General features: G+C 41.6%; 2 protein-coding genes across 7 annotated transcripts in view; one reads left to right on the top strand and one right to left on the bottom strand.

Moving 5' to 3' along the window:
• The window catches only part of TXNRD2 (thioredoxin reductase 2), a gene marked incomplete at its 5' end in the record, with an annotated part of 33,160 nt that extends 32,055 nt beyond the window's left edge, over positions 1-1,105 (bottom strand). For both annotated transcript variants that reach the window (XM_082293520.1, XM_082293521.1), the window contains one exon: positions 1,033-1,105. In XM_082293520.1, the coding sequence (XP_082149646.1) occupies positions 1,033-1,105 (73 nt within the window). The remainder of the gene's footprint in view (positions 1-1,032) is intronic.
• Positions 432-24,789, top strand: COMT (catechol-O-methyltransferase). Of its 5 annotated transcripts, XM_082293525.1 has the most exons (6): positions 7,155-7,213; positions 8,553-8,605; positions 16,239-16,521; positions 18,297-18,490; positions 19,724-19,855; positions 22,322-24,789. In XM_082293525.1, exons 3-6 carry the CDS (start codon positions 16,239-16,241, stop codon positions 22,499-22,501), a joined length of 789 nt encoding a protein of 262 aa, XP_082149651.1. In that variant the 5' UTR covers positions 7,155-7,213; positions 8,553-8,605; the 3' UTR covers positions 22,502-24,789. The 5 variants fall into 5 exon arrangements, with proteins under 5 accessions (XP_082149653.1, XP_082149652.1, XP_082149651.1 ...); XM_082293527.1 differs by lacking the exons at positions 7,155-7,213; positions 8,553-8,605 and adding an exon at positions 432-487; XM_082293526.1 differs by lacking the exon at positions 8,553-8,605 and having other exon boundaries at positions 7,122-7,213.
• The last annotated feature ends 215 nt before the right edge of the window (positions 24,790-25,004 follow it).

Raw genomic sequence — 25,004 nt, 5'->3', positions numbered from 1 at the left:
TGAAGAAGACGTGAAAAAAGAAGGAAAAGAAACAGACAAGGAAGATGGGAGAGGTATGTAAGAAGGACAATATCAGAGTACACCTATTTTTACAATTGATTATTGCTGATTTGGGTTTTCTTCACTTTATTCTAGCACTATGGGTTTTTTTATTAAACTGTCTACTCTGGTTTTGTGAATGAGATACAGAAAATAAAGTAATTCCAACGAAGTGAGAAAATAAATTCGATTGTTACACAATGTCCCAAGAGACTCATAACTGATGCAACTGAAATCCAGTACAGGTCTCTGCATTACAGCAGCCAGTTCTACACAAATATTTTTCCCGGGGTCACCTTATGGGACGCAAAGCTTTATGTGCCGTGTGTGTCTTGCCGGGGTGCGGTCAGAGGGGAAGCTGGCCCCTGCTGCCACTTCGGCCTCGGCAGAGACCGGCCCCCGCAGCCCCGGCTCCCGGCGCGGTGTGAGGCGGCGGGAGCAGCCGCAGGTGAGCGATGACTCGTTCTAGCGAGGGCACGGGGTCGCTGCTGCTTTCGGAGGCGTCGCGGGCACTGAGCCCATGCAGCATCCGACCCCGGGCTGGGGAGGGGGGGGGGGGGTCCCCTGGCAGCCCCGAGCGGACGGGGAGGGCCGCGACCCTTTGGCGCTAATTCCGGAGGAAAGGTTTGGCTGCCTCTGGGACAGCGCCGGCCCCTCTGCGGAGCCCCCACCCCGCTGCAGCGTGCCCTGAGCCCGGGGCTCCCTCAGGGCCAGGGGCCAGGGGACGGGCTCCGACAGGAGTACCGGGCGCAGCGGTGGCTGCCAGAGCCCTCACGGATGGAGGCGGCCGCCGCCCGCCCTGCCTCGGGGTAGAGCGGAGAGGCGGCCCGGTCCCCACAGCAGCCGCTCGAGTCCGGCATCCGCGGGTGGGGGAAAGGCTGGGGGGACCTTCCCCGGGCGCTTTGGGCGTCGGAAAGCGCAGGCAGCCGCTTCCCGCGGGGAGTGGCGAAGGCGCGGCCGCTGCCGGGCCCAAGCCCCGCGGGTACCGCGTACCTGAGAGCGCTCGGAGCGTACGGCACAGCCCCGACACTGGCGGAGGACGCCCCCGCCGCCACAGCGCCGCCATGCTGTACGGCACAGGGCCCGCGCCCGCCAGGACCCTGCGGGGTGGCCGCGCAGCGCCTGAGCGGAGGGCGGCAGGCCCCCGTGGGGATCCCGCGCCAAAACCACCTGAGGGGAGCGCTCGGCCCGGTGACCTCACGGGGCTGGAGGAGGCCGGCACAGGCTCTGGCGTATCACACACACCGGCACAGAATCGTTAGGGTTGGAACGGGCCTCTGGAGATCACCCAGTCCAACCCCCCGTACAAAGCAGGGCCACCTGGAGCAGGTGGAATGGTGGTTAGGAATGTCTCCAGAGGGCTGATTGCACGACCTCTCTGGGCAGTCCGGTGCTCTGCCACCCCCAACGTAAAGCTCTTTTGAGGTAAAACTTCATGTGTTTTAGTTTATGGCCATTGCTCCCCATCCTGTCATATGCATTAATGAGATTCCTGTTCAGTCTTGAGACTAAACAGGCCCAGCTCTCACAGTCTCTGCTCGTAAGAGATGCTCCAGCCCCCTCATCCTCTTCATGGCCTCTGCTGGACCCTCTTCAATAGCTCCTTGTCTTTGTTGTACTGAGGAGCCCAGAACTGGACGCAGTATTCCAGTGTTGGGCTCCTCAATTAAAATTAGTTAAAATTTGTGTTAAAATTAGACATTTGGAAGGAAAAAAAACCCCACAGTTTTCTTGACTGGCTTCCCCCCAGATCTTGCTGTAGAAAGGGTTCGGAGAAGGCCTTTTGGGAAAGACAAGGATCATGATGACTGCCCAAAACCTTCACCGATATCCAAGACTTGTCTTTTCCCCTCTGAACTGCCCATCTGTCTGTAGCAGACATGGTGCAGGTGCAGGGCTGACAGTCAGAAACCTCTGAGGAGGTGATTTGAACAAAGCCTCTCCCTTCTGTGAGGTGTTAGAGGCAACACACAGTCTTGCTCCATGTTCCTGTGACTGTGATACATTCAGGATTGTGAGCAGTCCCCGGGTCTGGAGAAGGGGGTTCCTCTGCTGGAATGCTGGAGCAGGGCCCAGGCAATGTGGGTCAGTGACCAGGACCTGCACCAACAGCTTTCACACATGGCTGGGCTGTGGTGGGACAGATATCTGCTTGGGATAACCTGTCAGAGCACCTCCAATGCCTCAGCCTCCGGCAGCATTCCTTATCCCTGTGCCACATGCCAGCTATTGATTAAAGAAGGGCAATGCTGCTGACCTATCCTGAATGGGAGCTGTGAGAGTTATTAATGCCTGTGATGTGTTCTGACAGCCTGAGGTAAAAGGCCTCAAAGCTGGCATAGATCAAAACAAATCAAGGGAACGAGTTCTTCCTCATTCAAAGGTGCTGGCTGCTGGCCTTTACTGAGGCTCAGTAGGTGCCCTGTCTGCTGCTGTAGGTACTGGGTCATACATGTTAAATACCACCACAGCCGAACCAGAGTTTGGGACGAGAGAAACAGATGCTTTTCCTACAGAAAAAAGGTTTTAGGCAGTTGTGGTTCAGGCTCTGGAGCAGGGGCCCAGCTCACAAGGGGGCAGCATCCAACCATTTTGGTTTCAGAAAACGTCAATCCTCTGCTCCACAGCTGAGGAGAAATGGCAGGAAATTAAAATACTCCAAAGAAAGTTTTGTTGAACTGACTTCACCTCCAATATAGTCTCACGGTTTTTGTTCACCCCATTAATGTTTGAAAATACACGAAACAGGAATTATTATCAGTTTAATAAATGGATTGATGACTTTTATCCGGCATCACTGCTATTAAAAAAACCCAGCAAAAATACAAGCAAACCGAAGGCAAACCCCCTGTTACCTCCTGCAGTACTAATCAGTAGATCACTAGAAACACTTACTGCAACAGCAGTAGAAAGACGTGGCTAGAGCATACTGAGAGGCCTTTAAATTAAAGAAATCTTTAGCATATTCAGATATAATCTTTTGTGCTTTTCAGGTACATGCATGCAAAGTCATTTCAGCTTTTCATTTTAGCCTCTATTCTGAGTTGAATCAGGCAGTGTTGAGCATATGCTCTTCACACAGATTTAGTTCAGACATGTAGGATCAAAAGTAGAATTAAGTCTCCCCAAACACAGAACAAGTTTATGGGAGGAGATGTCCCTGCAGCATTATGGCGTTCTGCTAATAAGGAAAAGCCTTAAATGTGGCAAAGCAAACTGAAACTAAATTGAACCAAATGAAAGGAAGCTGGGCATTGGTTTCTTCTGCTGTGTCCCAAGTGAAAGGATGAGAGGAAATGGCCTTAAAACGCCAAGGGAGATTCAGATTAGGTATTAGAAAATACAGCTGGTTCTGTGCCACTGTCTGTGTGACACAGGTGTCCCCAGCCCTCTGGCTGTATCCCACAGCTCATGGTAAATAAAGCACAGTGCAGTTCCACAGGCTTTCTCATCAGGACCACCGGCTTCAGAAGAAAGTCCAAAGTCTGTGCTGTGCCATTCCACTTGTTCTTGCTCATTCTCACAGGCTTGATCCTCGACAGTGATAGAGACCAATAGCAGCAATGAGGAGTGGGTTGTGCTCATGGTGACAGTATCAGTAAGAGCAGCAGCCCCTGGTATTTCCTGCTGTCAGCCTTGAGCAGGTGTGTCTGTGCTGCACTTCAAAAATCGTTTTCAGGGACCGGAGACAGATACTGGTTATCAGATGTGGTTTCTACTGGATCTTTGGCTCAGCTCATATAGCTGTCTACTCCTATTTTAATTATTTTGTGGTTAGCATTATGTTGATTAGATAATTAGTGATACACATTTTTTTTTTTACGTATCCCAATTTCTCTTAAGAAAACAAGCATTAAGTCCTTTAGCAGCAAATACATTCTATTATCAAGAGTCACTGAGGTAAAGCCTTGTGTTTCTGCAGTGAAAGTATATACTTCCAAAACTGAGATTGAAAAAACTTCTTCCAAGATAGCTATCAGATTTAACATCATATTTCCACTGAATTTTGTCAGTTGTAGCTAGTCGTGTTTAAAGTAATAAATTAACTTATACACCAGATGTGGTTTGAGTTATTTCCAGGGGGAGATGTTTATTCAATATACTTTAAACAATGTGGTATTAAAAGGGTAAAGGAGACACCCTGTATCGGAAATGTATATAAATCCATTGAACAAAAAAAGATGCTTTGTAAGTTGTAAATTTTGTGAGCAGGCAAATTTTCTCCTTTTGAATTTATTGTAAAGACAGCTTGCAATTCTGTTTGTCTTTTCTTTTGTAGGAAATATATTTTATTACATTTATCAATGGCTTACTGAAATTCTTCCTCATGAACATGGCCATGACCAAATACTTTTTCTACCAAAACTTTTAGAAATTTTGACTTTTTAAGCACATCTTCTTGTCTTTCCTGTTTTTCTGGCATTTTTCCTTTATGTCTTACTTTCCCAGATCAGCAACCAGGGAGGATGGGGGGGAAGAAGAGAGGTGCCAGGTAGATACTGTCTTTGGAAGTCATCACTTTGTGTCCTTTTTAGTGGGTGGGGTGGGAAATCTGTTCTCTCAGAGGTTGCATTTTGTGGCATGACCTAATGAATAATTTACAGAAGTGTCAGTGAACTCTACTGGATCACTGGTTGAACTAAGCTGTCTCTGCATGAGGTAGGACCTTTTGGTTTCTTACCATCTCTCTTGATTGATTGGACTCTCTTTTAAAGATTATTTAAGAATTATTTTCAGAAATTTGTCTCAGAGTAGGACTCATTCAGAATTTAATCTATGCTTTTTTATTTCTTCCTTCCTTCCTTAACATAGATAGATCTTCTGTTCATAGTTTGTCCTGAACAAGTAATTGACTGCAAGTAAGGGAAAAAAACCAGCAGAAACAGATGAAGCTTCGAGTAACACAAGTTCTTGGCTTCATTCAAATGCTTCAGCACATATTGCCAAAAAACTTGAGGGTAGAACAGAGAGAGAAATATGGTAGACTTAACTGCTTCAAAGTTTACGTGAGGAGTTATAAAGTCTTTGAAAGCTGAAGGGTTTTTTCAAGCTGCCTGATAACCTTTTAAGATGCACCGTAAACACAAAATAGTCTAACTGCTTGTATTATCTGTTCAAATTTAGAGTACAACTTTGCTGGCCACCTTTCTTCTCTTTTAGCTGTTTCCTACTTTAGATATCGCTGAGCAGTTTCCTGATTCAGACATGAATGGTGCTTCCCTTCTCAAAATTCCTCTTTTGCGTGTTTCTCAGCAAGAGAGACTAATTTGATTGTGGAAAACAGCACATTCACATAAAAGAAAATCCCTCCTGCTATTCTGAAAATGCAAGCTCAAAAGAATTTTCTTCCACTCAGTGTTTCACATGATCTGTGGGGTTTATGATAATGTGCTAGCTCTCCTGTCTCCCTTTGTTTAGGCTTTTAAAAACCAGTCTTTGTCCAGGATTATTAGAAGAAGGGAATGCCATTTGTTGTTATGCCAGGCATGGATTTAGGGGAAAAGCTTTAGCTGCATGCTGTGTGCAGCAAGTGGGAACAGCCCAGCCACGCTGCATCATGTGATTGCAGCTGGGAGCTCTGTCCATGAGCAAGTCTGCTCAAGTTTGTGCAGCCACATCAGAGCTAAAGTGGCGACTGTCAGGGTGAGTCAGCCTGAACCAGCCAGTTACCCTGAGCTGCTGCCATTCATGTGATGTTGCTCCCAGGCTAATGCATCCTGGTTCTACATCTTCCCATAGATGTGCCCTGTGAATCCAGTACCTGATACTCTGAAATACCAAACCTGTCTTTTAAGATCTTGGCCCTATATAAAAATTGTATTACATCAATACATTTGTAGCTTTCCACAGTTCTCTAACCTGGATGTATTAATATCAGGGCAGATTTTTACTGTCTAGACAAGGTTAAGTCATATGAATAGTATATAAGTTTATGCACTGTGGAGTTTGTAGCATTGTTAGTACATTAGTAAAAATTTGCAAAAATATCCATACTTATATAGACCATGTGCTGGGCTGTACCGGTTTGGCCAAATTTAGATATATCTCCTCTGAGAGAAGGCAGGTCACCACCCCTCCCCCACCAGGTTCGGGAAAAATAAATTTTCCTCAAAGGAAAGTGAAAGAGGTAAAACCTATTTCTTTAACAAACACACAAGAAAAGGAAAATAATGCTAAATAATAAAATCTCTTGCTGTGGAAAAAAAACCTGGGAAAGTGTTCGAGTCCTCCCTTTGGTCCCCTCGGAGCTGGGGCTTGGCCCAGGGCCAGGCCCTCTGCGCTCGGTGGAAAGTCCTCCCGATGTGTTCTGATATTGAAGCAGTCCAGTAGAAAAGGGAGAAAATCCAAAATTCCAGGGAAGAAAAAAAAAACCTGAACTCTTAGTCTCTCTCCAGAGAAAAAGAAGCTGAACAACTGGCCAAAAACTGACCCGGGAGCAGCAAGCCCGGTGCTTCCTTCCTCCCCTGCCGCAGCTGGGAAAAAAAAGTTGCTATCTCTGTGTGACCTTGAACAAGCTGCAAACTGCTTTGAAAAAGTTTTGCTCAGTTTTTCCTTCCCCCTCTCAGGCTTAGTTTAGAGGCATAAAAAGGCACAAAGTTAATTTCTGGGCATAGGGCAGCGATATGGGATACACATCATAAAGTCACCCCAAGACATGGGGTAACAGGTAAATTAAAAAAAGGCATAAACCAATGTCTATCAGGCTACCAAAGAAACTTCTCTTGGAGAAGAAGATATCCCATAACATACTACAAGATTCCAACTTTCTATTAACTTGGAAGTAATTTGTGGACATTATCACACAGTTTGTGTGGCTTAACCAACTGAACCTCCAGCTTTGTCTAATTTGCAGTTATTGCCATTCACCATTTTTACTTATGTAATGAAATATGTAGACAACAGCAAGGGTTACTTGCAGGCGTAGCTTTTATCGCACAAGTAAATAGCTGTGGGCAGGCAGAAGCAAGTTTGCTCCTCCCATGCTTCGAGCCTGAAGAATACAATTCAGCTCCAAGTTAAAGACTTTTAGAAGTGTTGTCATGGGATGTTGCTCAATCTGGGACTTCTTGGCACTAAATTATGCTGCTAAGCAGAAGCTGGGCTGACACCACCCACAACTACTTGTAGTTAACTGCAAGGACTTCTCCAAAGAGCAGCTGTATACTTACACAAGGTCAGTCCTTAGAGTATGTTTTACTGTTTTAAACTCTTTTATCCACAGGCCGGCAGTAAAAAGAAATTCTCTGTTAATTTGAATTGTGGGTGGCATCAGGGATCGTGCAGACACAACCAGCTTTTGGCCAGACAGGAAATTACTGTCACTGAGGCTGGAGTGCAGTATTGCTTACTTATTCTTTGTTCTGCTTGATGTCTGGATTATAAGAAAATATTTATAGAGCTAAAGCTCTGTTATACATGGAAGGGATAGTTCAAAGTTATTCTGTATTGACCTTGGGGACTGTGCTGTAATGCAGGGTCTTAGTTACGTTTTGTTTAGAGCTACTAGAAACACTTCAATCTTCACCTATGTATTTTCCCCCGCAATTCTTTATTCAATTAATCTGCTTAAAATTATTTGGTTTTCTCTTGTCATGCTCTCAGGTGGTCCCTAATTCTTTCAAGGACCTCCCCTATCACATGACAAAGTGTGACATTCTCAGAACTTCAGCTCCTGTTTCTGCTATATTTGGTACAAACACATTCTTAAAGTCCTTAAAAAGTTTCTAGGCTAGAGCTTCAAACACTTGCTGGCTAGGTCTGAGTTTTGCAGTGAGAATACAGGAGAGAACTATTACCACATTGTGTTTGAGTTTTTGTTTTTCTTCTTATTTTCTTTGATGGTGCAATTTAATTGCAGCTGGATTATACTGTTCCCACCTCGAAGGAAACAATATAGACAGACAAGCTGAGAACAAGGTTTGTTAGAATAAGCCTCTTCTTTTTTCTTAGAGCTGTTTGTAGCAGAATATTTTCCCAACTAGAAGCCACAGAAATTCAAATGTGCTATTTATAATGTATTGATTGCAGCTCCTCCTGTAGTTGCTATTAAGCCATTTGCTATACATACCTCCCCTGCCTGCAGCAACACTATATTTAACCCACATGCCTAGGTCCTGTTCCTACCAATTCTGCTGTGGCTGTAGCATGCCACATCTGAGCTGAAAAAAACCCTAAATCCCTTGGGCCAAATTCATTCCTGAAGTTCCTTGATTGAACACATTGCGTTTACACTGAGCACAGATTTGGCTCATACCTGACTTTGTCAGCATTCACTGTGCTGTAACTAAGTAACAAGAGCACTGTCGTTAGGGGACAGATGAATAGCTTTCTCTACGGTTATTAGAGCACCGAGCACCTTTAAGGAGTGCAGAATCTGTGAAAGGAGGAATTGGGGAAAAGGACACTGCTCCTTTTAGAGTCTGTGTAACAGAACTGATAAGCTATTCCTGTGATGTGATCGAATGTGACTGAATACTGCAGGCTCTTGGACTCTTATTCTGTAAAATTCACAGGAGAGCAGCACAGGAAAAGATCGGAGGGAACAGCTTCTGCTATACTAAGAAAGGTACATATTTATATTTTCTTATTTCTCAGGTTTGACATGATTTGTTATCTTAGATAATGTCACTATTTTAAACAGTAGTGCATCTGAAAGTGGTGTTTTCCACATTCTGACTGGCACTCATTGTCAGGAAGCCAGTCCGTGGGCAGCAACAGCTTTCACAGAGAAAGAGTAGGACATATTTGTGTGTAGTGCATTTGTACTGTATTGTAAATCTTGACAGCTGAAAGAAGTGAGATGAGATAACCCTGACTAAAGTGAAAATGTAATTTATGGCTATAAGTATGCTGGAATTTGGTATTCATTTGTATTCAAGGAAAAGCTGAATGCAAGTCAAGCTTCGGTTCAGTCACATTTGACTGAATAGCTGCTTTTATAAATGTTTTGCTGCAGATGCATTTTATGGAGGTTTTCATTCTCAAGCAGGAGTTCTGCTACTGCAAAATATTTCTGAAGAAGAGACAAAAAGCGAGTACTTTTGCTTGCTAGCCGTATTGGTGCTTATAGAGCATTGTTCTGATGCCCATTATGGATATTTTTTACCTTCTGTCCTTTGAAAACAAACTCATATTTACCAATACTGTCAACCACATCATACTGATGAACTCTGTAAGCAACCTTAAACAACCTTTACTTTGTCTCTGCACTTAAGCTTACTTTTTTTCTGCTTACTCAGTCATGGACTTCTCTAACAAAGCCCTCAGGTTCAGAACCACATGCATTTGCACAGCTTTGCAGTATAGAAATGCAAAAGAAAAACTTCCTGATTTACAGCTTTAGTTTGCATTAATGAGAAAAGAGTTTGATCGCATTAACACTGCAAGCAACTTGCTTGCCACCCAAGTTTAGCAATATTTCTCAGCAGTCTGGTCCCCAGTTTATCTCTGCCAGTCTCATACTGCTGTCTTTCAGCATTCCTTCAGGATCACTGGAATTAAAAGTGACTGGGAATTTTTTGAAAAAACATGATTTTGGCAGCAGTTCTTGGAAACAGATCTTAATGTGTGGGGCTATTCTAAAGCTCTCTCAGAAAGCAATTTCCAGCCAGACACCCTCTATGCCCACACCAAGCACTTTTCTGGGGAGGGCATTCACTCAGGATTTAAAACCAGTGCTCAAGCCTGCTCTGTCTCAGGCTGCCTCTTCCCACGCGGTGTTTGGTTACCTGCTGTGCTGTGGTGGATCCCACCTTGCCTGGCGTGTTCCAGTTGTTAGTTCCCATAGAAATAGGTCATCATTTCAGCAGAGATTTCCTTTCTAATCCTTCAGATCCCTCAGTGGGTGTCCTTACTACCAAGTTTCAGTCATGCACTCCCCCCAGCCTGAAGAACAGCTTGTGGACAGCAGAAAGCTGTGCTGGGAGAGAGACAGATTTACAGTAGATTAGCTGGTAGCCTTGGAAGCAGGGCAGGAGCATGCAGTGGGGATTTGGGACACTAAGGATTCAGCCCTGTGATATAAAGAAGGGACTCTGAAATAGGTCTGTCCTGAGGACAATTAGCCACTTGGTCTTTCCTCGTCCAGTGCTTTCTCCCTACCTCCATTTGGGGCAAAATCATTCCATGAGAGCTTGATTTTACCCCCTGGGGAACATGAAAATCTCAGCTTAGAAAACTTTGCGCAGACCAGCTCCTAGTGTGCTGTCAGGGCAGACCACTTTCTACTTTTGTCAGTCCACTGCCTCCCAGGTAGGATTTGTACAGTTCTGCTGAGCCACCCTAACCACTGGTCTTAAACACTGGTACTAATAGTACAAATACATCTGGAGTGCTCCAGTAGGAATAACAAACACTTCCTAAAGGTACCTGAAAAGGTCTTATTCCTGAAAAGCTATCTTTGCTTAAGCCCCAGTAAAGTGCATTTCTTATCCTTGAAGAATTCTCTCACCCCAAGCTCTGGCTTTAATCATGCAGTGTGTTCACTAGGTCAGTCTGGATCGGACTGCTACAAATTCCTGTGGACCTGCTTGTTGGATGGAGATGAAGCCTCTCTGTGGGGCCAGTTCATTCTAAACACTGCACTTCTTTATGGGGCACATAACCATTATATAAACCTTTTGCTTTGGGTAATAGCACCAAATCCCATCTAGAGAATGGCTGCTGTGAAGGGAGTTTTAAGTGGGTAGCAATTATCCTAATTGAAATCTATGTGGGGAGAATGGATTTAAACACCCTTATGAAGCTTATTTGATGGGGTTCCCAAGTAGGCAATAGGCACTTTTCTGTTCTTTTCCTTTCATTCAGTGAGAAGAAACTTCTATTTGTTTCCTTTCAACCCGAGAAAAGTGAGGAAGACAAGACAAAAGGCTATGGGGGCAGAAAATAATCATTAGAAATTTGCATTTATGAAAGACAGAAAGTTTTGTAGTCATGGTAGTGAAGCTAAATCATAGTAATTTGAAAAAAAACTGAGAGGAAAATCTAGATTTCAGGCAAGAAATAGTGAAAAATTATATGAAGTCTGTTCAGATTGTTTTCATGATGTCAGTGGAAAATCTGAATGTCAAGCTCCCAGACTAAGTTTCCATTGAAATACAAGCTATTCACATTTGGCAATATGCTGATTATTCTTCACAGAACAGTTGCACTCACTTGAAAATACATAAACAGTAACAAAAGAATAGAAGGTAAAAAGATATTTTTTAACCTTTAAAAGTACTAAATTATGAAGCTGTTGAATTGTGTTGCCTACAGCAACAGGATACAATATGTTTGGCAGAAGTTAGTTTAGACTTTCTGACCAAAATACTCTGCCTTTCTTGCTCTGGGAAAACATCAAGAAAAACAAAATGCCACAAAAGAGAGATTGCCTCATTCAAGACAGCATAGGACTAAGAGTCAGGAACTCCAGTCCCAGCACAGCACAGATCTCCTCTGGCCGAGTGCAGGACATTGTTAAAATATGTGTAGAAATGTGCTGACTCTTCTGCACTGTTTTCACAATGCTTCATAAACAGCTAATGTATCCTTACTAGTGTGCAAGTCCTCTGCATACTTTAGTGCATCAGTGTCTAAAGGCTTAATTTCAGCAGAAACTGAAAAAGGTTGAATGATATAAACTTATCCAGCGTTCCCCATTCACCAGGTTATGTGAGCTAATAAAGTCAAAATTAGATTCTAAACCCTCTAGCACCAGAATGCTAAAGTACTGTCTGGATGCGTGGAGACTTCTAATAATCTCTTTAACAACCAACCAGTACTTGGCAGTTAGATTAAATGCATGAAAAATTATAGCAAGACTGGATGTACCATCAGCTTTCCTCAAAGGCCTGAATTGTCAGCAGGCTGAAGGCACTTCAGGAAAGCATTTGAAGCACTGCCTGTCTCCACACTTTCCCAGTTGTTCATAAACTCTGGAATAAAAATGTCACATAGGCATTTGCTGTCTTGGTATATATCCATATATTCATAGCAGGGACTTTTCTGAAAAAGGTTAATTCAGCTTTACAGTGCCTTGAAAGTTTACACACATGGCAGTAACTTTAACTCTTGTGGCAACACAAAGGAAGGTAAGACAGCTCATCCAAGGCCACATCAGAAAAACATTGCCAAAATGAGACTCACAGCTAAGTCCTCTGGCTCAGGGTCACACAGCTTACTCTCATTCCAGCCCTGGAGAACAGCAGTCTTGTATGTGTTGTCTTTCTAGAAAAGGATGGAGTTTTTTGTGATAATGTTTAGGACTTAGTTTTCAGTAGAAAGCAAAGCAGTATCAGTTTATCCAAGCTGAAACTGTAATGAGAGGCTCTGTAATTAGGCTTAGAAGGATTCACCTTGATTAGAAAAATGTTCTATCCAGCAGTTTTCCACCTCACAAATATTTCAATATCTGTCATCTCTTATTTTTGCATCTGTAGGAAATGACATCTTGTTAATTACTCATAATGTAGTGAACTAAGCTTCAGAATAGTTAAATAGTCAAATTTGATACTTGTTTAATCCACTGAGTGTGAATCTCACTAAGGTATATGTTTTTGTTAAAACTTAGACCATTTAAAGATGCTTGCTTTCACATGCTTATTTTTCTTCTCAGTAAACATCACTTTTTAGCAGAGGGAGTTGGCTTGGAATCAGAGAGAAAATTGCAATCAGTAGTTTACATCACGTTTCCATACACCTTCCTCTAACAGTGTTATGAAAACTGTACAGTTTTTATGAAACACTGAAAAAATCCCAGTTCAATCCGGTTACTCGGACTTACCTTAAAAATTGATGTTACCAATTGTTCTAATCCTTATTTTTTCACTTCAGGGAATTCTAAGAGCAATTATTTTTTAGCAGAGGTTGGAAAAATGTACCAGGAGGATTGATAAATAGCATTACTGAAAGATCCTTATTGTAACCTTTGGTGAAATGGCTGAAGTCAGCCACATGAGAATAAAGAACAGGATGTATTGGTTTGGGCTCCATCACGTGGGCATTTTTATGATTTTAGAAAAACTGAAGATCATGTGATAGTAAGGGGATACTGAATCCCCTAACTTAACATCTGTTGGCATAATAGCAGATCCCTAAGTCTGAGCCATAAAAACCTCTTGAGGTTTCTTTTATAGCCGTTGGAATGACTTAGGTGTTTTATCTCCACAGGCAGGTAAGTTGGGGCAGCAGATTCCCATATTTTGTGTCTGCTTCTCTCTTGAAAATGTCTTTTTAGATCTCTGTAGGCTGAAACAGAGGTACTCCCATTCAAATGCTGATTGTTTGATTATGGTGTGCATCAGGGGAAAACTGCTGAGCTGCACTATCAAGTTATGATTTGGTCTTATGAAACCTGCCAAAATGAGTAAGATTAGATGCATAAGAAAATAATTCAGTGCTTTAGAAAGACTCATAAGTAGTTTGACAGGTTTGGGCATGAAACTTTAATATGTTTTCTTTTAAACTCTCTCTTCCCAAAACCAGATGTACTGATACATGCTATTCATTCCTTCCCATGATGTTGTCCCTCCAGTTTTCTGTTTATTCCCTTGCTGAATTTTTCATTTGCCTATTTTCCACTTTAAGTTTTAGCTTTCAAAGAGAAGGCTCACTTTATTATGGTGCTTCTAAAGAACAGAAGAGGTTGCAGTGCTAGCCTGTGTATTTGGAACCCCAGTATACACATTAAATAATAAGAGTGACTGCCTTGTAATAAGGGGTTATGGGAAACTTGACTATGTGCAAGTTCAGTTTTAGAGCATACTTAATGAATCTCATGAATCACATTAAAGCTAAAATTACTGTTGCATTTTCTAAAGCTGTCATAACATGACTGTCTCCTAGGTAGTGGTAGTTTTAAATTGGTTGAATTACACACTTAATTTTCATATCAAATATTTTCCAGCTAAGAATATGAAAGCAATTACCTATTTTGGTACAGATCTTTTTTCCTTCTTGGTGCATGACCATCACCAATGCCTCTTGCTCTTGGCAGACTGCCTTTACAGTCTACTGCTGTCACTAAACTTATTTTCACACCTAAGAAGACAGAAATTAAGAGGGACAAACTTTGAAAAAAACTGTGTTTAAAAAAAAATGAAAAGAAAACCAAGATGTGTCCATTTCTCTCTTTTTAGAAGGTACCTTCTCTGGAAAGTGGTTTTCAGGATAATTGCCTCCTGAAGGAGCTGTGCTAAGAACAGCCCATACTGCAAGTTTATGAAGGTGCTGGGGTGTTATACAGAAATAATAATAATTAAAAGACCCAGTGGTTGAAAAACATTCCTTGATACCTCAAAAATAAGTAAACTCATCTAGGAATGGAAAAATCAGCACATACTCTGTAGGTTGTTTCTACCTGTGAGCAACCTCTGAGGATCCATGGAGGCAGGTGGGCTCTGCTCCTACATGTGGTACCTCTTATGTGTGGTAGAATTCATGTGGGATTCAAGTGCAAAGATTGGAGGCACTGTAAAAAGTGGATCCCTCCGAGTACTTGTTTCAGTCAGCCTGAAAAAGAAGTCTCAGCCTTTCTGCAGGACAGGGAGTAGGGTTGAGTTAGCCTACAGAGGTTGTTTCTCCCTGTTTTGAGGAACCTCATTAAATGCTCTCATATCAATGCTAAGCAATAAAGGAGGAAAGCTGTTCCATCAAAAATACACCACCTAGTTCATCCTGCTGCTCTCATCCACTTTTGCTGTCTAACAGGTCTTTGAAGGGCAGCCCCAAACACGCTGGCAGGATCTCATAGTGCTGAAGCAACAGCTTATAGCAAGCTCTACTCAGAGAATGCCAAAGTATCCATTGTAACCAGAGGATTATGAGGCAGTAGTGTGAAGTAATTCTGAATGCCAGCAGTCTTCTGTTCTAGAGGGACCTGACTACAGCTGGACTGCCACCAAGTGAGTCATGGGTTTGCAGGGTCACAGTTTCATGTGTCCAGAGGCAGGAAGGTTAGAGACCTGCTGGCCTCAGGAAGTGGTTTCTGGGCTCCATCCATTCACTGGAGTTCAGAATAATTATCTCTTACCTGTGTCAGTAATCCATCAGCAGTGACCATACAATCAACTAAGTCATGAATATCAAGTAAAGACTAGTCAAGTGAAGCTAGAGAGATATTTTATGTTAAACTAATGATATTTTCAGAGCCCTATTGAAGTTCTCAGTGGACAGATAATGTCAAACATTTTCATGTAGAAAAACTAGAAAGAGCGGAAGTCCCATCTGAAAGGTGCAGGACAATTGGGCCTGGTTGGTAGAACTGCTACTGCACAGAGGATAAGAAGAAAAATTGACATCCAGGTTTTCATGATCCTGTTGAAGTAATGAAGCAGGCTCATATTAGCTAGGAAAAAATATTCAGAAGGTCCAAGAAGCAAGATTTTCTTGCGCTAATGATGCTGGCGGGCTCTGAAAGGAAACGTCTCAGGTCAGACTTTGCAAGAAAAGCATTAGAGGTAACTATTAACATTGGTGACTGCTTAAAAGCAAAAGAAACAGACTTCTGACAGCTCCAAACAAATCATACTTGTTCTGCAACTAAGATAAGAGGATGGGTGAACCAAATCAGCTGTACTGTGTCTTGAGCATATCTCCATGGAAACTCAGTCTTCTTCTGAAGTCAAAATGTGTTCTGCATGATGATTCAAAATTTAAATAGTAGGATAGATTTTTCCTGTGTGTATATGCCAAGTCCCTCTACAGAATGGAGGTCAGACCATCCATAAAAATTAGGAATTTTCTGGGATAATTTTTGGGGAAACAAAAAGGAGAAGCAAGAACAAGTAGGAAGAGATTTGGGGGAATGTTTCCTAGAATGAGATAATCCCTTTGTTGCTGGTCTTGGGGAACTTAGGCAAAATTTTTGAGGATGTTGTAGTTCCTATTGGAGCTAGAACAGATTTGATGCTGGAAGCTCCTCATGCAGTGGCATGCTTGGAGCCAGGACTGAGCAGCTGTGTGGGGGAAGGGACCAGAGCATTAAATAAAGCTACTTGTTGACTGCCTGTAAAATTGGCTTCTAAAGGAAGTGCCATAGAGCACCATCCATTACCAAGTTACAGAAGCCTTTTACAGCTACTCTAGACACAATCATAATTAAATTCTTTGTGTTCCTGTTCCGTGCGGTTGGTTGTGGGTCATTCAGCTCAATATTTACAAAAAGGACAGCCCTCTCTCGTGCCACCTTAACCCTGGGCTGTTTTTTTCTTTCCTTCCAGATGCTGGAGAGCTCTTCAGTCCCTTTGTTCATTGTCTTCATCCTGCTTTTCATTTTGCTGCTCATTGTGTTGCTCATCAGGAGAAACGGCACTGCTGCCCTTATCTGGAATGAAATAATCCGGGAGAAAGTAACCAATTTCATCATGAATCAGAGCAAAGAACAGAGGATTTTAAATTTTGTGCTGCAGAATGCAGTCCGAGGGGATCCCTGTAGTGTGGTGGACACTATAGATAAATACTGCTCCCAGAAAGAGTGGGCCATGAATGTGGGCAATGAGAAAGGTAATTGCAGCAGGGATCAGCATCTGAAAGATCCTTCAAGACTAGCACAGTATAGGACATCTAATTGTATTCACATCGCAACTTCCATCTGCTGCTGCTGCAAAAAACCCAACCCACACAGCCTTGTGGTCAGCTGAGTAGTTCTGTGAACAGTGGTGCCTGCTTGTGCAGATGTTTTTGAGGAGGGGTATCCAGTGACTCATCCACAAACTCACAAGACCAGATGTGGGTTTCTGTGTTGTGCACATTGCAAGTGTGTAAGCAGAGAGTGACAACTGATGGGAAAAATCTAGGGTTGCATTATACCTCACTTTTTACACAGGGTGCCTCTAAGGCATAATTTATTGTGTTAAATACTTTCAGGTCTTTAACAACAAGATAGCAAATTGAAAAAAAACCCCAAATTATGTTAAACTATATGAATTTTGTATATGCAAGTAAAATTAGAAGTTTCTGTTGAAGGGAGAAATCCTATCCATGTCATACAGTATCAGACATTGTTGCTATTTAGCAAATAAATCATCTTGTTCTTGCCTCCTGAAGAAAAATATGGGAACAAAAACCTTTTTTCATAGCTGCAGGAAAGCAGCAATCTTTTCAAAAGACTATAATGGCAAAATGTTAATCTGTTCCCTTATGAATTATAAACAAAAGTACCTCTTACTGGGAAATTTCTGGGGAAATTTGCTTAGTCTGGGATTAACATAGCTAATGAAATACAACTGTAAGCATTGTAATAAAAATGCTCCTCTGACATAGGTACAGTTTTTGAAAGTAGCTGCTCAGCATACCTGGCTGGGGTGCTTAGGCCAGCAAAACAGTGGGTGGTGGCTGAGTAGGAATACTTTAAGCTTTAAACTTTTAACATTTGTGATTAAATTCTTAATAATTTCACTCTAGTTTTGCTCTGATGGCCTTTCCTCAGATAAGAGCCATCAAAGCTAGTGCATCTTTAGGCCCTGAGATTTCAAGAGTGACTACATAGCCTCAAGGTGCCTCCTCATCATCATCATATTCATAAACAACACCCAGAAAAATATCACTTAATGACCATGGCTTAGCATAAAATCCCTTCCACTACTTTTTCAGTTTAGTTATCTAGTTTCTAGCCATACAAGTAAGAGGAAATAGTTTTCTCACAAATAAATCCTTCAAAAGGACTGAATATAGTACACTGTCACTGCTTTTTGGGAACATTTTCTGTTGTTAACAATTGACTAATGCTTTCCATCCCACAAATTCATGTAGTGAAACCAAATATTTTGCAACTTTGTAAGTAGACTTTTCTTTTTTCCTTTAAAGATGAATATTTAGGATAAGAAATTTTGTATCAGAATACAGCATGTAACATTTGCAACAAACATGAGCATTCAAAATCCAGTAGTTATATATTTCACAAGTACGGCCAGTTACTGCAGTAAGTTCTTGGAAAAAATTACTGCATTTCCCCTTCTAACACTATAAATTAGTTAATTCAGGGAATTACATAAGTTATATTCAGGGAATTCCTTACTCAGAAATGTGTATATTGTGAAACTAATATTTATTTTAGTTGAAAGTCTGAATTCTGAAACTTAAAATGTCCATGATTAACTTGATCACAAATAAACCAGTTTGCAAAGGATACAGTATATAATTTGACATAAACTGTTAATTTTTTAATGTCCTTAGCAACTGAGTACATGGATTTTCTAGGTTTCTTGTCACTGACTTGCTCTTCTGTATATGAACCAGTTTGATTTTGTCAAAAAGTAATCTTTTCCCATTTTAATCAGGTCTAATTCTAGACAAGACAGTGGAAGAGGCCAATCCATCAGTTGCCCTGGAGTTGGGAACATACTGTGGCTACTCAGCAGTGAGGATTTCTCGGCTACTGAAGGCAGGAGCTCGTCTGCTCACTGTAGAGTTCAACCCAGAATTTGCTGCTATAGCTAAACAGATGATTGAGTTTGCTGGAGTACAAGATAAGGTAAATACCGTTTTGTCTGTTACCACTTCAGCAAAACTGGTTAGACTTGGTATTCCTTTTTTTTTCCCCTTGTACCCATGGGCCTTATAAATTTAACCAGCTCCATGCTAAGTTACAGTGCCTGACCTCTCACAGCAGGACTTCACTACGTTGTCTCCCAAAAGCCAGAAGAATACTGGGTTTCTCAGTATAAACTAAAAGGTTCAAATTTGTGTCAAGACTGACTACAAAAAACTAAACCATAGTCCAATTTGTTACAAAAGATCACAAGAATCAGTTGTATTAAGTGCAGTGGACTTCAGATAAGAAGTGTTTACCCAAATCTAGCTGGTCACAGTACATATACCTAAGTTTTGTGCAATCAGAGGTGTCCTGACTCTCTACAGGTGGTTAAGATGCAGGTGTTTCCAGTCTATATTCCCCCTGCCTCAGGTTGGGGGATTCATGCCTGAGAGGTGCCTGTCTTTCAGCAGACATCTCACTTCAGTGGAGCTGGAAACACTGGAGGAAATAAGTCCCACCAAGGGACCTTCTAATGTGTTTCTTAACTTCTTGAAGAGAACCTGAAGTACTAGTGATACCTAAAACTGCATTTTCCCCATCTGATTTAATGTCCTGATCAGCTGTGAGTCATAAACCAGACATTTCCTTACCACTTTCTTCCTCGTCTCACACTATATGGTGCTTGCCTAACAAAAATCCACGTACGGCAGCTGCTTTAACAGCAGGTACTCCAATAAACCTGTGAGGAAGATGTAACAACCTCTGTCTTGCCTCTTCCCCCTCCTGGCCATATCAGTTTTACATACTGTAGCCTCCATTTTTATTCTAACCTAACCTGTTCTCTGCATTTTTTGCTTCCCTTGGACTTCAAGATTCAACTGAGATGTAACTAAAAAAAAAAGTAATTAAAAGCACTGTTTTCAACAGGAGATTTCCATGTTTCCAGTAAAGAAACCCATTATACAACAAAAACAACATCACTTTTTCTTTAAAAATTTAATTTTAAAAATCAACAAAATCCCAAACACCCAAATTCATATTTTGGAACATAACTGAGTTGGTTTGTCAAAACCAAAAAAGTTCATTTCATCTAACCCTACCAAATAATTCAACTGACACAATATTGAGCTATCAACAGGATCTCTGATGTCTGGCTACAGTTTAAAACGGGCTGGAAGCATGTGATTTTTCTTAATGGTTTGCAATTCATCAGATGGATTTGTATTTCAGGTAAAACTCCTAGAAGGCCCTTCAGAGGAAATTATTCCCCAGCTAAAAAAAAAATATGAAGTGGATACTCTGGATTTTGTCTTCCTGGACCACTGGAAAGACAGATACACACCAGACACCATCCTGCTTCAGGTCAGTTTGCACAATTCCAGTCTTAAAAGTCAAGTAGTGAATATCTTGATGTCTGTGAGGCCTCTGTTCTTTAAGAGGGTCCTCATCTCCTGTAAAATGAAGACTGGCAGCCAAAATAGCAGCCTTACAAGAAAAGAGGATTTGAAGGACAGGACCCTAAACTTTTGTTAAGGACAACTGCCAACACTACATAGCTCAGGACTCAGTGAGTACTGCTGAACCATTCTGCTTCCTGAATACACAGGTGTGCAGTAGAAATCCTACCTGGAGGAGTGCACGGCCTGAGTCTTAACACTCCCTACGAGTGCCTGCATGGTCACTAACTAGAACACTTGACCCAAAGCCCATCCTGATCCTGGGAGCAGGTGAGACTTGGGACCTGCATATCCCAGCTCCACCTCTCTTATTTCCTCAGTACCCCATTTTTTGCCTGGGTCTATGGTGCCAGCAGAGCCTCTTGATAAAATACTATTTTGGTAGCATGGCTGAGTATGACTTGTCTGGGAGTCTTTACACTCCACCTAATTAATTGGCTGGAAAGCAATGATAAGAAGAGTGCAGACTGCCCCAGCCAGGCACTTCCTAGGGAAATGCTGTCCAACTCTGTCCAGCCCCAAATGTGGAAAAATTATGCTTATTTCTTCCCAAGCTGCCTTAACCATTACTGGATGTATTACAAAACAAGTTGGCTGTAACAGCAGTAGGCAGTGATAGGTAACTACCAGAGGACTTCTGGATAGGAAGGTATTTTCAGGTGTTAAATAACTGAGATTGACAACACCTGTACCTATCAACACAGCACATACAGATATTCTCCTAAGTGATAAAATTTTCTACAACTGCCTGTTTTTATGGAAGTGCCATTTTTCAATTTTTTTTTTTTTCACAAATAAATCCACTTTTTTTGAGCCTGCCTCTTAAATTGAGAACCTGCCAAATACTTCCTGACCCCTGCTTGAGGACTACAACACTATTTTCTGATCCAGGCCCCCTGGTTTTTTAGTTTAAAGCCCTGTCCTCCAGAAAGCTGTTTGAAAAGGAAATTTGTTTGGGGGTATCAACAGCTAGTATTGAATTTACACAGCAGTAGCTGAAGAAAATGTTCACTCCCTACAGTTATTTTGTACTCAGAGAATGCTTTCTTTTAAACTGCTTGTGTAAGGATGACTGAGCTCTTTCCACAGCACATCCTTATCGGAACTTAGCCTTCACAACACAGCCAAAACAAACAGAGAGTTTAGTTCCATGGTAGTGGTCAGTCTGATGCAACTGTGATACAAAGTTGCAAACAACTCCCGCAAAATTAAGAGGAGAAAGACAAAGAACAGATCCTCAGATTTTCTCAGATGTTACAAACCTTCTAAAATGTACTTTCGGCAGGTACTGCAGTATGAATAGTCAATATGAATATATTCAGATGAAATATGCATGTATTGGAAGTGGTCCAGACAAAAAAGCCAGACACGAAGAGCATCTGAAATCCTGATGCCCAGTGGAAAATCCAGTATGTTGTCTCTTGCAGGCTTCTGTAAGCTGTGCAGTAGAAACAGACTGGAGGGTATTTGACATGTCTCTAAAATCACTTCTACTGTGCTGACTGGTGTTCAGTCCCCAGAGGCAAGAGCAATAAGCTCAATGGCTTCTGCAGCACACTCATCAACAGAACTGCTCTCATAGACTGGGAGTGACAAAAAACACCCATGTTTTGGCTACAGCTGCTGCCTATAACCACAGGATAACAACCAACCCAACTTAGCTACAGACTTTGTTTTAAAACAGCTGGTAAGCCCAGATAAGCAACTCCTCCTAGACAAAAAATATCAGTAAAAATTAGGTTTTTAGGTTTACTGAGAATAAACATTGCACTTGAAGTGACTATTGCAAGTTAATTATGTCTTGTGGAAATTTGTTGGTGTTCTTTGTTGTGCACAAACCTTGCTTCACACCCAGAAGCCGAACAAAATGGCACGAAGTTGTTTAAGGTGAAAGGAAAACAAGTGCAGAAAATATCTTTCATTCTTTTAGTGGTTTTGGAGTCTGACTGAGACTGGCCAAAGCAGTACATGCTAGGCTCCCAGGTGACCTAAAGAGCTACTACAACTGTTTAATGCCATATTTAAAAAGTTTTTAAACAGGAGCCATGACAGCCAAAACAAAGCCACCTTACTGATCACATAGACATAGCTGGAAACAAGCTGATGAGCAAAACACACACTTCCACTTGATTTGCTATTTCAGAATCAATATCTCTAATGTTCTACTAATTAATAGAAAATGTCAGCAAATGACCACAAAGGATCCCAGAGTTACTCAGCTTCTCCCGTGTCTCTTTGACCTTCCAGACCTGTACCACAATGGGTTTTTGGATGCAGGCACTTGAGCATGACCTGGTTAACATGAAAGTACATTGCATTCAAGCCAATATCTGCTTAACAGCTACTATGAAGCAATTTCTCTTCTTTCTAGGAATGCAACTTGCTGAGGAAGGGCTCAGTTCTTCTGGCTGACAATGTAATTTTCCCAGGAGCTCCAGATTTCCTTAACTATGTCCGCAAGAGCCCCCATTTCCAATGCACTAACTACCCATCTCATCTGGAATATATGCAAGTGGAAGATGCTATGGAGAAGGCTGTGTTTTTGGGATAAAGAGAGCCATTAATAATCAACTTTTGTTTCAAATGATGTAAATGCAACTGCACAGGTTAACTTGTCCATGCTTTAAAGTTTTTTATTATTATTTTATTTTTTTAGGAGCCTGTAGTTAAACAAGCGCTAGTGAACTTTTTAGGCAAGGTAGAAATCAAGATCAGGAGTAAGTAGGGTCTGTGCCATTGTTCCACATTAATTCAGCAAACCCAAGGTGGTGCACATTGCCCTGCCTTGGCCAACACATCATCAAACAACAGAGTCTGTTATTTTGAGCTCAAGCTTGAACAACCACAGTTTGGGTTTAGGGTGAGGTGGAGAAATACACTGCAACTTCTGAAGACTTGTGTCCCCAGGCTAAACTCATTAATCATTAGCAAGAGTGGGGAAAAAACATCCATGTTGCAAGAAAAGACCATTTCATGTGCCCTATTTTTGCTAAATTACTAGCATGCCTCTTGATGCAGTGAAGGCTCCTCTTGTGAGATCAGATACTTCTTTGCACATTTACTGCAAAAGTTAATCATCTCTATGTGAAAGAGCACGCACTGAAAGAAGACAGACCCATGCAGTGATAAGAAAAAACAGAATTTTGAAAACACAAACAAATAAAATTATTAATCTGCCCATGCAGAGGCAGGGAAAACTGAAGTAGTAAACAGATTAAAATAAACACAGTAACAGACAAGTTTTGTTACTTAACAAAAGGCACAGACTCTTTCCAAAAGAATACAAAACGACATAATATTTGACCTTGAGAAAATGCTGTTTATCCCCTCATTATCCTGTACATACATAGTATGTGCTTTTTAGGGGCAGGGCAAGCTGCTTACTCTGAAGTGCTGTGTAGGTTTAAGATGCTGTATAAAAATAAAGGGGAGAGAGAAAGGGTTTTAGCAGGTGGGTCCTGCATGCCCTGGTTAACCTCAGTGCTGTTACACTATGTGAATAGTCTGGGGTGATCATTGAGAAGATTCAAAGCCAAATACCATCTCTAACTCACCTGAACAATGCAGAAATCCAGTGGCATTTCCTAGCATGTCCTGCTGTGATTATGTAAGGCAGACATGGTCACATTTATAAATAAAAAATAAAATACAATAGAGCAGGGGCATGACTTCCATTTTTTCCAATTAATTCTGTACTGCACCTGAGGCTTTCAGATTTGAAACAGCCACAGAAAGATCCAACAGTTGAAAACCAGAGTTAAAACCAAGGATAACCATTCTTGTCTTTCCCTTTTCTTTCAAGCCTGTTACGAGTTTCTTCCTTGTATAGCCCACCTTACTACAGTGGTCCCTCCCCTGGCCTGTGTGCTGCAGAAAATCCACCTCCAAGACACCAGTAAGGAGCAGAGGATCACCATGCAGTGTAAAAGAAAACTAGAACAGGCTAAGGTGATGGAGTCAGTTTAGAAATGACCAAGCAAGCCATGGTGACCCAGTCAGCTTGTGAAGTGTGCATTTCATAGGGATAGGAAGGAGAAGGCAACACTATCAGAGTTTTTCTAACAAATTAAATTCTGTCATACTGAGAAATACACAAGTTTTCCTTAGATTATGCAGAAGCAGCCTCATGTGACTGTTGTGCTGTTCTGTGTAGAGCTGACACTGAGTCTAACACTTTCATCTCGTACTGCAAGTCAGTGATTAGTTCTGTAACATTGCTCAGCAGCACATCCTCTTGGCATTCAGCTAAACTCAAAGTCATTGGATGAAAGCCCTTCAGGTGGTTGCAAGCGGTTTTTGCAAAATTTGCAATGCAAAATAATCTTCAAGCCCATTTATTGGCATACACAAGTTTCTAGAGCACACTGGAAAATCTGGATACATATGGTTGACCAGAAAATTTGTCTGTACATCTAAAGCCTCAACTCCAAAGAATCCTCTCTTGTGTTTAGCCCTAAACACCTTTGCACCCAACAGACACTCCTGTCACAGCAGGGCAAGTCACACAGGCTGACAAGCAAACGAGTCTCAGAAGGATGAGTAAGAGTAAACAGGTACACTCTTCTGCACTTTACAAGAGAGGATCAGAAAAATGCAATCCTACTGCTCATTAATGGCCAAAATTACTGTTCAAGAGACTGTCAAGAAGATTAGAAAAGGTGGGAACCTGTAGAGTTAGCATGGATATTTCAAAAGATGCATCAGTGAAAATGTATTTGTAATAAATGTGGCAAATATTTGACCAGCCACCTTTTCGTATATAAAGGTATTTTAATTCATTGGAAAGCATCTCCTACATGTCAAACTGTAAAAATAAACACAATGTATGTACTATCAGAATATTTGCAGAATTCCATATGTAAGAAAAATTTTTCCACTTCACTACATTTTTGAAATGCTCTTAATTATTGGTGGCAAGGGATGAAAAGAAAAAAGCCTGACTCAGTTTGCATGACTGACAATTAGAAAAAAGGCTTTTGGTCAGTTGAGCAAATATGATCTGGAGTCACTGACACATAAATGTGAAATCTCCCAGGGAGAAAAGGCACTTTTCA

This window comes from Coloeus monedula (assembly GCF_965178545.1).
Source record: "Coloeus monedula genome assembly, chromosome: 18".
NCBI lineage: Eukaryota > Metazoa > Chordata > Aves > Passeriformes > Corvidae > Coloeus > Coloeus monedula.
Note: the sequence above shows the minus strand (reverse complement) of the source record. Positions and strands in the feature narration are given on the sequence as shown.